The following is a 17,369-nucleotide window of genomic DNA, read 5'->3' on the forward strand; positions in this document are numbered from 1 at the left end:
AACACTGGGGAATATTATTCGGATGTGGTTTGATCTGTGTTGGCATGGTGGTCTTGATGGTCTGCGAACAAGGCGTCATTTGTATTGTATCTGCCGTCTCCTTGTATACTGTACTGCATATCTAAAGAGCACTTGCTGCATATGTCATTGCGTCAAAATGCAAACTATGAAAAAGTGCTAACTTTGTTCCATTGTTTGAATTTCCCTCCAAGTATTCCTGACAGTTTGGCTCTTTGTACCCCGTTCCACTGCCCAGGAGAAACTGAGAAGCCCACATGTTTGAAGGTCAGCAACCCATTAGGTCACAAGTAAAGCAAATGACCCATCTGTCTTCCTTCTGCTACTGTAAGTCATGTAACTACAACTATAAGAGGGCTATCTGGAAGTTATGTGTCAGGCAGCTGGCTTTATTTGTTTTTGTTCCTGTTGGGGGCTTCATGATACTTTTCATTTCCCCCTTTTGGCACACTTTTTGAATGAGTCCTTCTTAGCCATTTTCCAGTATGTCCAGCCATTTTCCAGTATTTGCAGCCATTTTTCCAGTATTTCTAGCCATTTTCTTAGTATTTTCTTAGCCATTTTCCTGTCACGTTTTATAAATCAGCTTACATTACAGCAGAGGAAGAATGTGTAGTTATTAGTTATAGCAGATTTGGGCCATTATACAAAAGTAAATTGAATGTAGACAGGAAAATCAATAAAGCAGTACATCCAAGGTTCAAAACAAGACAAATCTTCAGAGCCGTGTGAGCTAATGGGAGTCACCTACTTTGCTCATCTTTTGTATGTGAGGCCTGCACAGACGCCAACAACAACAAAAACATTTATTTGTATAGCACATTTTCATACAAGCAATGTAGCTCAAAGTGCGTTACAAGATGAAATAAAAAGGAAGTTAATATAAAACATAAACAAACAAGATTAGCCAGTACTGTTATACAGAATGTAACAAAAGAAAAGGTAAGGTTGGATGGCCAGTAGGACAAAAAAAATCACTCCAGTTAGGCTGTAGAAAAAAAAAATCATCTGCAGGAGTTCCAAGGCCAAAAGACTGCCCAGCACCTACTGGGCATTCAACCTAACATGAATGTTTTAAATCAGTCCTCCTGGTTTTCAAGTTTCATGTGAAAGAATTTGATGATGATGGTCATCTGGACATCTGGGACACCCTCTGTTCATCCATAAACTCAGGGGGCAGCAAGGTGCCTTAATCAGATTGCCTACACAGAAGAACCAGAAAAGACAGCAGAGAATAGTACAAATTAGTAAAGAGTTGCAGAATCCAGAGGAAAATAATAATTCAAAGCCCATATAGACTAATAAGGATGTAAATAAAATGTAGCTTTGAAAGAGCCATTTTAAAATAATGGGTTTTTAGACGTTTTTAAAATTATTCTACAGTATTATCCTGGCAAATTTCTATTGGTAAAGTATTCCACATTTTAGGTGCATAACAGCAAAAGGCCAACTCCAGCATAATATCCGTGTTTGGTCCACAGATGGGGAGTTGTGCTACACAAAGTATGTAGTGGTCTAGTGTGTAAGACCTTCAGTTGCTGCCTTGAACCTCTGTGTGACCCTGAGGAGGTCACTTAATGTGCCCATACTCTGGCTGTATTCTGACTTTGTGAGATGTCTTTGACTGAGGTGTCTGTCTAATATGTAATAACAATAATAAAGTATTAGCCAGGAGGCGTTTGGAGTTTTTATTCAACTCTGTGCCCCTTAGGACACTTTCAACTCCACAACAAGTGCGCTTTGGGCCAGTGCTTTGTCCAGGACCTACCTTGCACCCGGAGCCTGCCATACTTCAGAGCTGCATTAAGCAGGTTTGCTATTTTTATATAAATCTATACATCAATATGTGTACTTGTGTGTGTCTATACAGCACCTTCAGAAAGTATTTAGACCCCCCTTCACTTTTTCACATTTTGCTATTTTGATGAAATGTACTAAAATCATTTTAATTCATTTTTTACTTATCGAGCAACACTTTGTATTCCAGGATGACAAAGCAAAAACACCACTTTAGGAATTTTTGCAAATTTCTTAAAAATCATAAACTGAAATATCACATGACACAAATACTGAAACCCTTTACTCAGTACTTAGTTGAAACCCCTTTGGCACCAATTACAGCCTTGAATCTTCTTACGTTTTATGTGACAAGCTTAACACATCTGGATTTGGGGAATCTCTGTCTGGTTGGATGGAGATCGTCAGTAAACTTCTGTTTTCAGGACTATTTGGAGATGTTCGAATGAGTTTGGGCTCTAGCTGGGTATTTCAAGGAGAGTCACAGAGTTGTCCCTAAGCCATTCCTATAATGTCTTTGCTTTCTGCTTCGCTTTTTTTGCCTTATCGGAAGTTGAATTTTTAGTTCAGACTGAGGCAAGGGGCACCCTGGAGAAGGTTTTCATTAAGGGTACCTCATGACTTTGCTCTGTTCAGATTTCCCTCAACCCTACCTAGTCCCCCAGTCCCTTCAGCTGAAAAACACAGTGTGATGCTGCCACTACTGTGCTTTACTGTTGGAATGGTATTGTGCAACTGGTGAGCAGAACCTGGCTTTCTTTAGATGTGACATTTAGAACTGAGGCCGAACAGTTCAATTTTGGCTTTATCACGCTAGATAATCTTATGTTTTATGCTACTTTTTGCAAACTCCAAGCTAGCTTTCATATGTCGTCTGGCCGCTCTGCCCAGATTAGTGGAGTGCTACAGTGGTGGTTGTCCTTCTGGAAGTTCCTTCCATCTCCACACAGGTTCTCTGGAGCTCAGCCAGAGTAACTGTTAGGTTCTTGATCACCACTCCTGGGTCCTTCTCTCCCATAATTGGTCAGTTTGACCAGGTAGCCAGCTCTAGGAAGATCTGTGGTTGTTCCAAATGTCTTCCATTTAAAATTATGAGAAAAGCCAAGCAAAATGACACCTTTTATGGGCTAACTAAAAAGATTACAATATGCAAGCTTTCGAGGCAACTCAGGCTCCTTCTTCAGGGGCCAACAGGCAACATCTTGCCTGAAGAAGGGGCCTGAGTTGCCTCGAAAGCTTGTATATTGTAATCTGTTTAGTTAGCCAATAAAAGGAGTCATTTTGCTTCTCTTTTCTCTATATTCATAATAGCTAACACGGTACAACACCCTAGTACTACATTTAAGAATTATGGAAGCCACTGTGTTTTAGGGAACTTTCAATTGCATTTTTTTTGTAGCCTGCCCCACATCTGTGACTCAACACAATCCTCTCTGTAAGCTCCGCAGGCAGTTCCTTTGACCTCATGGGTCGGTTTTTGCTCTGGTATATATGGTCAAGAGCAGGCCCTTCTATAGACAGGTGTGTAGCTTTACTATTCATGGTAAATCAATTGAACTCACCACAGGTGGACTCCAAAAAAGATTTAGAAACATCTCTACAATGAGCAGTAGAATGGGATGCCCCAAAGCCAGATTTCAGTTATTATAGCAAAGGGTTTGAGTACTTGTGTCAATTAGATAGTAAGGTTTTTATTTTTAACAAAATTGCAAACATTTCCACAGTCCTTTTTTCACTTTGTCACTCAGGGGTACTGTGAGTTGTTTAAACAGGGAAAAAATGGAAAAGACAAATGTAAATGATTTTAGCACAAAAAGTAAGTGTGTCTTTAGTGAGAAACTGCTCTGCAATGCTGATATGGACAAAACATGTGCCTTATAGTAAAACAACATATAGTATACTGTAGCATGGCTGCTTCTCCCAGAAAAAAAAACAGTGGAAAAGTTGTTAAGATGGACAATGTCACTTATTTTCCCAATAATAAAACTTTGTAACCTAAAATGCAATGGTAATATACTGCATTTAAAAATAGCAATTTATGAAGCAATTTTTCTTACTTTAAAAAGGCAGAGAATTATGCTTGTTGTTCCTGGGGACCACAGCGGAGACCCTTATTTTAATCAGAGGAAGATCGTCAGGCTGCTGTGCTCATTGTGCGATTCTTCAGTTAAATCTGTGCATTTTACTGTGATGTAAACAGTGAATGTATGTTTGTCTGTGAATGTTTTGCCAGTCTGCCAGGCACTCTGCCCATGAGGCTACCAACTGTTGATCACTCTCTACTCCTTGGTGCAGGCCATGCAAATAAGTGCATGAATGCTTGGCATTTTTGCCCATATGCACATCTTTTTATTTCTAGGCTGGATGGTAGCTGGTGCGGTGGTCAGAGCTTCAGAGAGCAAGGTTTGATTTATGTGGAGGTTCACTGTGAATACCCCAGTTAGCATGTCTTTAGGATGTATTTGCTGGTTGTAATAGGCCCAGAATGAATGAGTACAGTTGTTCACGTTAATATGCCAACGTTGCATGCAAGGCTGGCTTCTGACTAACACCAGATGCTGCCATGTTATTCTCCATTGTCCTAATATCTCTGCACATTGATTGTTGTGATTTTCTACAGTCTTCCTCGAAGTATGGCACTGAATTACAGTACTTCCTGCCTAAAAGGACTCGGCTTCTGTTCTCTGTTTCGTCTAAACTTTACCCACATTCACACCTTCCAGAAGCTTACTCTCTGCCCTTCATTAATTTATTGTGATTTTGGCACCCACTGGCCCCACAGTGGTCATCAACCTTAGACGTTGGTGATTTGGCAATCCTCTGGTTTGCCTTTGTTGTGGGCCTAATGTGTCTTTGCAAAGCCCTGGAATGCTGCAGTTCCACTGCTCATTTTCAGGAGTGCTAATTAGGCTGGCTCTTGGGTTCATCACGGCTAATCCCTTTATTGTAGGCAGGTCTGTGAGAGGAGAGGAGAGTGGCAGACGGCAATAAACAACAGCAGGCTGGCAGGCTTCTGAAATTGGCACCGCCATCTCTGGACTTCTATGATGCAGTGGACCTTCTCATCTAGCAGGGTGAACACAAAATGCTGCTCAGTGCTGTACATTTCATTCCTGTTGACTTTAAATTTCTATTTTTTTTTTCTTTCAAAGCAACATGGATATAATTCACAGGAAGAGACCAACACTTCCACCTTTTCCTGCCCTAGTTCTGGTTTAACATTGCTAGGTTGTAGTTATTGCAATGTGACCTCCACATTTCCTCATCTTCACTTTTAGTGGAACAGGGTCAGCTTCAGCAGGCATTCAGCATGTCTCCAGTGAGGCTAAGGGTTCAATGACACTGGGCAGTAGATTACTGCAGTAGTGCATAGCTGTATAGAAAAAAAAATTCTGACGTAATATATCCGGCCACAGGACTGAGTGATTAGGGTGGAGTAGCAGGCTGTGAGGGTGACCTTTTATTGAATTTTTTTATTCTTTCTGTGTTTCTTCCTTGGTTACATACAGTATATTAGATTTTACACATACCGTACTCTAGTAATACAATATCAGGTTATCATTTGGATTTTAATAGTGCCGGCCATGGATAGTGCTGTACATGAATGAGGCTGGAAGGCCGTACAGTGTGCTAGGGGAGGACTTTGAGCCCACAGTTTAAAGTAACAACAACAACATTTATTCCAATAGCGTATTTTCATATACAGGGTGTAGCTGAAAGTGCTTTTCAAGATGTCAAAGAAATAGTTACAAGAAAAGAAAACCAAATTGAAGTTAGATAAGAATAATAAATCTCCTTAGCCACTGTATCAGTATTATTTTACAGCATATAGTGCCTATATGTGTTTTTCAGTTACCTGCTGAAGGCAGCACATGGCACCCAGCTGTTCATTGTCACTACCTGGTGTTGGCCTGCTATATTTAAAGGAGATAGCACAAGCTTTTAGATGTATAGCCTGGGGTCTGGAAAATTCCATCCTGAGGAAAGGTTTTGAAAATTGGATTAAATGGACATCATTAAATAGCCATGATGGTTATGAGCCTCATAACACCAGAGCGTGGTCAGTGTTCTCAGGCAGGTTTCACATTCTCCCTGTTCATTTTTGTAGACGCTCCAAAGATGTGCAGAATAACAAACTGATGACTACAATATCATCCTGTTATTATTATTATTATTATGTAAATTGCCATCACCTCTACTCAAGGTGATTTATATAATGAGAGAGAGAGGTTGAGAGTATGCACTGATAACCGTGCATTAGCATATCCACAACATGGCAAACCACTTCAGGATCCCAAATTAGGACCCAAGCGCAACTGTGCAATGAGTAACATCTCAGTACCACGTTAAATCGAATGGAGTGGAATAGTGTGAGGTTTTGGTTTTTTTTTTTACAGTGGTTGGAATGCCAACTCCGAGTTTTCCCTACAAGTTGGACAACCTGCTTAAAATGATTTATGCACTTTTTATACAATCAGGTTAAATGACTTTGTTGAGGTCACACCATGAACAAAGCAAATGAGTGAACCAGCAGCCTTGTAGTTTAAAGTCCAGTGCCTGGGTGACTTCATCACTCTGCTTGTCTTCTGAGATGGGTTCTGGGTTTGTACATAAAATTAACTTCGTTACATGGTATCTGACAATGTCAAACAAGCGAACCAGCCACCATGGTGCAATGTCAGAGGCTTTGCCTCAGGCACTGACGTCTGTGGTTCAATCCCCATAAGCAGAAGCAAAGGTGCATACACCTGATGAGCCCTAATTAGTGTCTTGTCATGTACTCTTTGTATTATTTGACAGGTACTGTATCACATATCTATGATCTGCTTTTCTCAACTGAGAGGATGTGGCGGATATTTGCTGATTGGGGAACCAACCACAAGCGTTACCTGGTAGGTAGCCATACATATAATCAGATTGCGATTCACACTTATGAAATAAATAAAAAAAAATATATATATATATATATATAGTAAGAGCCACAATCAGACAAACAGACAGACACCATTCTTAAGTCCACCACACACGATTTATTTACAATATTTACAAGGTCCAACGCAGTCCCGCACAGCACACAGCGCTCCAGCACCAAACACCCTTTCCTTGGGCCTCTCAATGGTTCTATCTAATCTAATATAAAGCACATAAGCCAGGAAGAAAAAAGTCACATTGACTTGCCTGAGGCATTCAGTAAACACTTGCTTTGCCTTATTTTTTTCTGTTGGTGTGCCCCCCATGCCATTGTCCATAACCATTATGTCAATATTACGTACATAAAAAAATAAAATCAGTTTTTAAGATTTCCCATTATAGCTCCAAGTCCAAAACTTGGGTTTATTTGTAGTAGGCATGGAGGGAAGCTCTTAAAGAAATGAAGAAAAATAATGATGTTGGCTTCGTGAGCTTCATGAACTTTGCTTCGGTCATGTGCTTATGTGTAGGAATTACTGGTCATCAAAACCTCATAGGTTCAAGTGTCAGGGGCCAGTCTGTGGTAGACTTGGAGTGAAACTATTTCTTTGGTGTTCAATGTTCTTTGCAGTTGTGGCAGACCGCCAGGGTCGTTACCTGGCCAGGATGCCCTAATAATGTAAGAACCAGGGGAGAGAAAGCTTATTCTGGACACTACCTCCCTTGGAACGCTAGAGGTGACCCCCCCTTGCTTGTAGCGGGGCCACAGGTTTGGAGCATGGAAACTCAAACCCGCTGGGGCCCATGGCCTCTGCCAGGGGGTGCCTGGACCTTGGCTGAGCTCAATTTAGCAGCACTTCTGCCACAACTAGATGTTCTGCCTGAAGAGGCTTGTTGGATACCTGGGGTCCTTCTGGGTGTCCTATAAAAGGAGCCAGAGTCGGGAGGAGGTGGATGAAGCTTGCCAGGAAAGGAGTGGAGGTAGAGAAAAGAGAGAGAGAGAGAAGTAAAGGACTGGGCTTTGGTGCTGTTTTGTGCTGCTGTGGGGAGCAAGAAAAGTACTTCCCATGTGAATAAACAGGTGTTGTGTGGCAAACTCATGTCTCTGCCTGTCTGTGTTGGGTTTGGGCGGTCACAAGCACCCCTGGGCTTCCACACAGTGTTTGTTTACTTTCAGTCCACTGGATAGTGGCAACATGTCACATGCCGGTTGGCTGTGCAGGTAAGAACTTTACTGTATATGTGACAACACCAGTATGGCTACACCATTTAACAGTATATCACAGTAGTGGGGCTTCTTCATAGGTGGCCTTATTTAGACCACCATGTTGCATTCCATTTACAGATGCTGAATGGACCTTGCCATCCCCTGATTGATCATCATTTTGGGGCAGAATTACAATTTTATGGTGGAAGGCAGAGATATGTTCTTAACATTTCTCATCTGCAGATATCAAAACTGACAGCAGAGCACAGTGAGTCTTCTATCTTAAATGTCTATTGTAGGCGCCGTGTGAAGCTCATTTGTGTGCAAAGCCTTATGTATCAATGAATACAAAAAGATTTTGCCCCCTCTTCACTTTACTCTGTTTTCTTCATTCACCCCTTAACTGCTCTTGTGTGCCCCATTTCTTTCTTCTGTCATCTCCTGACATCTCAAGAGTTGTATAGGTCAGCTGTGCCTTGCCATTCGGGTCTTAGGACAATGGCCTGTCCTGTTTGGAGCTGGATGTGGGCCTCTTTTTAGTGCTTTCCTCATCTTTTATCTTTTTGCATTTTATTGTTCAATACATACTCAGGTAAGAGGAGTAGCGGCAACAAAACTGTGCTTTTATCCCTTTAAATCCATTGTGGTTAAACAGAGATGTGTTGTCCCCTGTTTTTAACCCCTATGAGAAGTGCTGGTAATGAAAACTGAATTATATATATATATATATATATATATATATATATATATATATATATATATATATATGTATATACTGTATATATATATATATATATACTATATATATATATATACTGTATATATATATATATATATATATACTGTGTATATATATATAGTGTGTATATATATATATATATACTGTATATATATACTGTATATATATATATTTTTACTGCATCGACTGTAGTTCTATTGCTCATATTAACTGCAGCAATCCTGCCTGTCTTTAAAGCTCCACTGCTGACCAAACCCTGTAATCGGCCACTGTTTTACTCACTTTATCATTATATATATATGCCACATCTGAGAACTAATAACAGTGATGAACAGCCGTTCAGGCATACTGAAACATATGGTGCTCTCAGTGCTAACTGTCGTGACACTGCCTCAAATCAATAGCACTTAGCGTTCTGTGGAGAAACTGGAGCCCGTTACAAAACAACTTGTGGTTTTTGACATTTTAGGAACATTTCCTAATGGATCAGTGCAGAACTGTTTTATCCCCATGCTGGACACTGTTACTTGATTGTAAACTTTAGCTGTTAGTGATAGTGCATGCATCTAATGGCACTAAAGAAATGAAAGAGTAATGTTTGATGTCTAGGACAATGACAGAACTAGCTGGATACTTTTCCTCTACTTCCCCATCTTTTCACACTCAGTGGCCTGTCTTCTCCTAGCAGACAGAGATTTAAAAGGAGGATTTGTGAAGCAGTGTAGCTTGGAGCAAAGATGACCTGCCCCTTGAATATTTAGGGCTAATGAAGAAGGAGAAACTTGACATACATTAATTGCAGAGATATTATTATTATTATTTATTATTTGCCCTTTATGCAAGGCAACTTAAACCTTTTGAGGTATAATTGGTTACTTATTTTCATTTGAGCACAGGTAGATGAAGTGACTTGCTCGTGGTCATACAGTGTTGGTAGCGGGATGTGAACCCACAGCTTCCGTATTTGAAGTCCAGTGCCTTAATCAGTTACCACACTGCCTGATTCTAGGCATGAATGTGCCAACACAGTGGACTGTAAACTTCCAGGTTTCTGGTTCAGTTCCTGCCATTGACCCACTGTCATGTCATTTCTAGACTGCTTAATCCAGAACATTGGCGCGGAGATGGGCTGGAGCCTATCCCAGCCTGCAGAGGGTGCAAAGCAGAAACAAACCCTGGACATGATGCTAGTTGCCCCACTGAGTCTCTTAATGTGCTTGTGCTTAAGTCATATGTGTAAACAGCTGAACTGGGTATCTATGCTTGTAGAGGACATTGGGTGTTTCCTGTAGAAAGTCGTGCTTTACAAAAAAAAGATTGTTTGATTATTTATTTAGTATTAGCATTGGACACCATTGACATAGTGGTTATGATGAACTGACTGCTCACCCTCTGCATAAATGCTGGCACTGCCAATGCTTGGACCAAGCTCATCTCTCAGCTGGTGAATCTGGGCTTTTCTGTGGGACACCTGTTTGCTCCAGTAATAAATACCTAAAAGGAGGGAGTGGTTGGCCCTGTAATACCCTGATATCTACTCTAGTGCTGGTTCTTGTTTTATGTCCTTTGCTGGCAATATAATAGTTGCATCCCATGATTCTTTGCAGGCTAAATAGTTTCTGACTGTCTACCTGAAATTTGAAAGTACGCCAATACCTTCGAAGCAAGCCCCTGACCTAATCATCTTTCTCTCACTACAGACCCTCAAATAACTGCCTTCATTACCTCTTGATGGGATTATTGCAGTTCTCTTCTGCTAGGAAGCCATGTTCCGACACATTAAATTTCTAAGGGTCGTTGTCTTTCTTCCAATTAGGATAGTGGTATTCAAAGTCACATAATTAACACCCACCTTTATTCCACTTACCTTGATAAACCTGTCAGACAGCTGAGACCTCCTGCAGTCAGCTTTCTAGTTACTCATTCAGTGATATGGTGCCTACTGCTTGTCATTGGAACAGATAAGCTCCTTAACTCCCAGCCTTCTCCTCCTTCTCCCCTTACGTAATTCTGAAACTACTATTACTTAAGCTGTGATACTTGATTTACCCTCATATTAAGCTCCATTATGGGTGTAATGTCTGTTTTGTTGTTGTTTACAGTCTGCTGTGTACCTGCTTCCATATACATTTTGAAACTTTTAATACAAAATGCAGTATGTGTCCTACAGATTGTGCTTTCTGTGTAAGATGTGCATGTTCTCCTTTTGTTTGTGTGTTTCCTCCTGCAGTCCCAAGACTAAGTTTACCCATCATGGAGAGCGTACAGTCGTGTGAAAGAGTAAGTACACCCCATGGAAATTGTTGACCTCTTGAACTACTAACTGTGCCTACAGAAAAAGGTGATATACTTGAATAAAAGCTCAATAATAAACATAATTTATTCAGTAAAAATATCAATATATGTAATGGTCGTCTAATAATAATAATAATAATAATTCTTTGCATTTATATAGCACTTTTCTCACTACTCAAAGCACTCTCCACACAGGGAGCACCCAGGAATTGAACCCACCATCTCCTTACTGCAAAGCAGTGCACTATCACTGCATTGCCAGTGTGGATTTTTGAAAAAAGTAAGTCCACCGTTGGCCTCAGAAGCTGGTATGGCCCCCTTTACCTGGAATGACCTCTTATAGGTGTTTTGCATAACTGCCCATTAATCTGTACCATCAACTTAGTGATAGTTTTTTATCACTTCTTCCACTAAATATTCCATTAGTTGCAAGATGTTTGTGGGTTTTCTTGCATGTACTGCTCATTTCAAATATCCCCACAACATTTCATTGAGATTCAAATCAGGGCTTTGACTAGGCCAGTCCTTATCCCTTCCATTCTTTTTTTAACCATTCCTTTTTGGGTTTGCTAGAGTGCTTTGGGTCATTATTGTGTTGAAAGGTCCTTTTCTGGTTCAGCTTCAGCTTTTGGACACATGGCCTCACATTCTCCTCAAGCACACTTTGATATTCTACAGAATTCCTAACTGGTTCGATGACTGCAAGCTGCCCAGGCCCTGAGGCAGCAAAGCAATCCCAAACCAGAACATTTCCATCACCATGCTTCATAGTTGGTAGGAAGGTCTTCTCCTGAAATGCTGTCTTTGGTTTGTGCCCAACATGTCTACCGTCACTGTGGTCAGACAGCTCCATCTTTGAATCATCTGTCCAGAGCACATTGTTCCAGAAGACTTGCTCATTGCCTAGATGTTCAATGGCAAGCTTGTAGACTTGCTCTATTGTTCTTTTTGCACAGCAAAGGCTTTTTCATGGCACACCTCACTTGAAAGACAAACGTGTGCCATCCCCTCCTGATTGTACTGTAGATGCACACATTTTGACACCAACTGTTGCAAGACTTGCCTGCAGATCCTACAATGTCATTTTGTGGTTTTTGGAGACTTCTTTTAGTATCAAACAGTTAGATCTTGGACTGAATTTGCAGTATTGGCCAGTTCTGGGTATATTAGCAGCCATTTAAAATCTATACCATTTGTAGGTGATTTTACTTACAGTGGAATGATTGATTTCAAATAATCTGGTGATCTTTTAAATACCTTTCTAGACTCATAGGCATTTACAGCCTTGTTTCTGAAGGTTTTAGGGAGCTCTTTTGATCTTGGTATGATGACACCACACATCTCAATAGCAAAGAGAACACCACAGCCTGCATATCTGTTGTTTAAATAAGACAGGGTCCACCTGCATTCTTCCTAGGGAAGGTCTAATCTTTGCCACTTTATCTGGAACACCTCATTTAATGGATTTGAAGTGGTGATAAATGTAGGGGTTTACTCACTTTTCCCGTATGAGAAATCTTCATTTTTGTTAATTTAGATTATTCATGTCAGTTTTATGAATCACTTGTTCAGGTATATCACTTTTATCTCTAGACACTGTTTACATGAAGATCTAATGCTTGCCTGTTCAAATATGTTGAAAAAGTCAACAATTTCCTTATTTTTTCACGACTGTATGAGCGAATGTGGCCTATTTTTGCACTAGCCTCTTGTCTAAGGCTTTTGTCTTTTTTTGGGGTTGTTAGAAGCTGGTGTCAAGCCCTGTACTAGAAGACAAGCAATGAAAATGGTTCTCGTCGGGCACAGGCGATTATGTATTAGGCACAATCTGGCAGCTAAGAGGCTAAACCTGAGCTAAGGTAATGGATTTTTTCATTTTGCTGTTCCCCACCAGGTGGCAGTGCACTTTGTCACTGTAGCTGCCCATCCCCATTGACCTGTCAGTATCATCCAAGCTAGAGGACTGGTGTCAGCTGTCTGCACCTTTTTTATCACGTGTGACTTCTGTACATTGACGGCCCGCTTTCTTTGTCTACGTGTGTCTGCACTTATGAGTGGCTTAACATTCCTCTTCAAAAAGTGTGATATCTCATTAAAGAATGAACAAACAAACCTTGAGCGGACATAATGCCCTTCTGTTGTGAAGAGCATCCTAGGGTCCTTTTCTTGAGTAGGACTCTGGTATACTTCTTGCCTGCTTTTTCCAGAGTGGAGTACATTTAAGTTGACTAATTCACTGAGAGTTGGCAATCAAAATAGAATCAGTTTTTGTATTTTACAGTCCATCGACTGAACCACAAGGCTCTACTGCCTGCCAAAGGAGAATAAGATTGAAAAGGTCAAAATTAATCTTACTTTGACACAATGGTCTATCTTTGGCAAGTTTCCCATTGTACATCCCCCACCTCTGCCTCCATCTTGCCTTCTTCTACCTGTCAAAAGTGTTTGCCTGTTCACCCCACACAAATTTTATCTGTCAGCTAAGAAGAAAGCATCTGCTGCCAAAACACTCATTTCCCTGAGCCGTGTTTAGGCTGACGCAGCACGTGTAAACACAACAATATTTAGCTTAAGCTGCACATTGCTGAATTTACAGAATCTTTCCTCACTTCTGTGTGCTCTCTGGTGTGAGAGTGCTATTTTGGGGTTGCGTTAATAAAAGCCAGGCTTGTCGTTTGTGGAGGAGGGGCCCTGACTGTGCCCTGCATGTGAGATTCAACTGCCCTGGTCTGTACGAGAGAGGCTCCTATAACAGATTGGATATTACCGAGGCCTTCTTTCAATAAATCAGCCTATATTTTATATAGAGCCTTTCACAGTGATCATCAAGACAAGACAGCCTGCAATTAGGAACAACATAAGGGACATGGGAGAAAAAAATGAAAATCCCAAAATCAGTGACATAAAAGTGCATTGCTGGGTGACTGACGCTAAGATTTGTGTTGCTCATTGTATCCATCAAACGTTGGTGGTCCAGATAACTTTAGATTTGTAACATTTACAAGTTTTTTGTTGGGGCCAGAATTAGTAGCCTTGAAATTTACAGTCCAGTGCCATGTGGGCTTATACAACAGAGACATGGGGCACTAGAATCAGCATCACTTCAGCAGGTGCCAAGGACAGAAGGGTTAATATTTGGCAGAGAAAGACCATGAAGTCAGAATTGCATCAATTCGGTAATTAAGGCATTTACTAAAGAATTTATTAAAGGGAGCAGACTTCAACTCAGAAGATAAAAGGTAGAGCTTTCTAGGTAGAGTTTGGTGAAAATTGAATCTGAGATCTAAAACGTCAGAGTGGGAGCTCCTTAAAATCCTAATGGTTCACGTTTTGTTAACTAGCTGAACTTCTGACACTGGCGTTCTTGCTGCCAATAGGGTTCACATGTACATATGTATTCTGGAGGAACAATAATAATTATAGTGTTACACTGTAATGTCTGCAAGTATAATACAATACAGTACAGCTTATTGTTTGTGTAGTACTCCTCACTGAGTGCTGGCAAAGAGTGCTGTGAGCAATTCAAGTATAGATTGTACTGATTACTAAATGCAGAACTGGGACACATTACAGATGGGTTATAACATACAAAGAACAAGGTAGAAACTGATAAAATGTAAATTGAAACCAACAATATCTGTACATTGATTAATTGATGAACTGTGGCCAGCTGACAACAAAGGAGATTAAAATTGTAAAAGAGAAAGTCGGTGACAAACTCACAGTCCTGGAAACCTCGGCAAACTGGCCACTTACCCACTCCCAGTCATTCTGTAGTAGAGTCTGTGCTGGCTGTCCAATCTGATGAGAGGAGCTTTCCGTCTGATAATTCTAACACTCTTTTATCTAAGATGACTTCTTCATACACAGGAGAGTAGCCTGGCAGCAGAGCAGTGGCACCAAGTGCCACTTCAAGATACCAACAGTAGAACCAGGTTAGGGGAAGGTTACTAACTGTTTAAAAATACTGTATTACTTATATTTGTCATTGGACAGGTAGCTAGTGCAGGGATGCCATTCAAAGGGTTATGTAGCCTGAGGCAACATCAAGAAGTTGATCCTGTGAAAAAAAACTTGATTGTAAGCTTACAGTGGTTCCCAGTAAGTCATTTTCTATATACTTTCCTTGAGATACAATACAATTATACTGGCACTTTATCCAATCCTGGAAACATTTCCTGTACTCCTCTTTTTTTACCATGTCTAGAACCTCCTCTGTATTTTTATGGTTTTCTTCCACAGTAGAAAATTTTCATTACTTCAGTCTCAATTTTAACTTCAGGAACTAAAAGAAGTCACGGTCAGCAAAATCTGGTGAATACGTGGGGTGTGAAGCACCAGCCATAATGTTTTTAGTCTGGAAGAGGTGTTGTCGGGGCCAGCAGGGGGCACTTACCCTGTGGTCTGTGTGTGGCTCCCTACTGTCTACATAAAGCACTTTGAGAATCTAGAAAAGCACTATATAAATGTAACAAAATATATGTGTATATATATTTATATTTATGTATCTATCTCCATCCATCCATTATCCAACCCGCTATATCCGAACTACAAGGTCACAGGTCTGTATCTATCTAATCTCTCTAATTTTCATTCTTATTTGAAGACTTTGAACCACTGATTCTCCCCGTTTCTACCCTAACTACAAAGAGGACTATTTCATTTATGTTAGGTAGAATGCCCAGAAGGGACTGGGCGGTCCCGTGGCCTGGAACCCCTGCAAATTTTTTTTTTTTTTTTCTCCAGCCATCTGGAGTTTTTTTTCTGTTTTTTCTGTCCACCCTGGCCATCGGACCTTACTCCTTTTCTATGTTAACTAATGTTGTCTTATTTTAATTTCTTATTTTGTCTTTTATTTTTCTTTTCTTCATTATGTAAAGCACTTTGAGCTACTTTTTGTATGAAAATGTGCTATATAAATAAATGTTGTTGTTGTTTTCTGACTGCCCTCTGAAATGGGAGTCCTGTGTAATCCCATTCCTTTTTTTAAATGTGTTGAGACCCCTTTTTCTGATTGCTTGGTCTGTCCATGTTTCTTATGGGTCTGTACAACTGGATTTACTTTTATTTGTGCCCTAATTCCATTCTTCTTATCTTTGTGTTCCATTTTTATTTCAGTAAATGAGAAAACTATTGTGAGGTTAACTTGAAATTCTTACTGTGCTTGGCTTGAGAAAAATGCAATCATTTCTCATTTCTGTGGAATGGGGGAAGGGGACTTGTGAACAATTCTTTGGTACTTTGACCAGTAAGGAGTTGACGGAAGTGCATCCTCAAACCAAAAAGGAAAGAGCGATTTGTGATTGTTAGGCTTATTCCTCAAAATGCCATGCAGTGGCAGAGTCGCATTCCAGAGGGCCTGGGAGAGAGGCAGACAGAGGCGGGAGGGAAGAGGAGCTTCTAAGAATTCTCATTTACATAAGGCAAGATGTGTTAACCAATCAGCAGCCGGGATAGGCGGGCTGGGATTAGGAGTGGGCATGGAATAGTGTAAGGTTACACAGTGATCTGTGTTAGACAGAGCTGGGATTCGTCTGGTGAACTAGAGGGCTTGAATACTTTCATACCTCCGCGCTGAGATCACAGAGCTGGATAATAACGTTGGATTTTGTGGGAGATCTTCACACGGGCCTAGAAAAGAACCGCTGTCCCAAAAGAGCCTTGTTTCCAGGTGGACAGGGGACCCCAGGGGTTTTGGACTGAAATTCAGCCCCCGTTCCCCTCTGCCCCTTCCACCCCCCTTCCCTCTCCAAACTCTCAACTAAAGAACAAGAGGCTGAAAATGAACTATCTGGTAAGTCTGTCTATGTCTCTCGCTTGTGTGTGAAGTGCTTGCAGTGTGTTTTCTAATGGCAGAGTATAAACTTTAGGCAGGAAAGGTTGGGGGAGAAAAGAGAAAAGTAGATGGGGGGTCGGCCGAGGTAATCGGATGAGTGCAAGTTCACACATGATAGGAGAGAACTGTCCAACTGAAGAGATGATGTGGGGCAGAGGTGATGTGGTGAAAGAATGCATGGGGTAACAGTGCTGTAAAATAACAATGATGTGGTGAATGAGAGGTGACACTGGGGTAAGGAGCTTGGAGAACTTGTGAGGTGGTGACCCTAACTATTAGGTGTTGTGGTCAGATAACAAGGAAAAAGTGCCATCAGACTGGTGAGGTGGTGACAACTAGGGATTAGGACCTTTTGGACTAGTGGGACTGTGTGGCAGAGATTATAGCAAGAAAGTACCATGGTACTGACAATAGATGGCATTGGGAATGAGGAATCGAGGGTCCTAAAAGTGAAGTTACACAAATTAGAGGGTGAAAGAACTGTCAGGTTAACTAACAAGGGGTTTATACCACAAATGAATAGCTCTGGCAATGCCAAGGGGGTGACACTAATTATTGAATGCTGT

The 17,369-nt window shown here is 40.8% G+C and overlaps 1 protein-coding gene across 3 annotated transcripts in view; it reads left to right on the plus strand.

The window, feature by feature from the left end:
• Positions 1–17,369, plus strand: part of bcar1 (BCAR1 scaffold protein, Cas family member) — a 266,163-nt gene that overhangs the window by 125,286 nt on the left and 123,508 nt on the right. The window contains exon 1 of one of the 3 annotated variants that reach the window (XM_039763019.1): positions 16,493–16,761. The exons of the other annotated variants lie outside the window; for them this stretch is intronic. Coding sequence (XP_039618953.1) covers positions 16,750–16,761 — 12 coding nt within the window. The 5' untranslated portion in view covers positions 16,493–16,749. Of the gene's footprint in view, positions 1–16,492; positions 16,762–17,369 lie in introns of those variants that run through there. 3 annotated transcript variants of the gene reach the window in all.

This window comes from Polypterus senegalus, chromosome 9 (assembly GCF_016835505.1).
Source record: "Polypterus senegalus isolate Bchr_013 chromosome 9, ASM1683550v1, whole genome shotgun sequence".
Lineage (NCBI taxonomy): Eukaryota > Metazoa > Chordata > Cladistia > Polypteriformes > Polypteridae > Polypterus > Polypterus senegalus.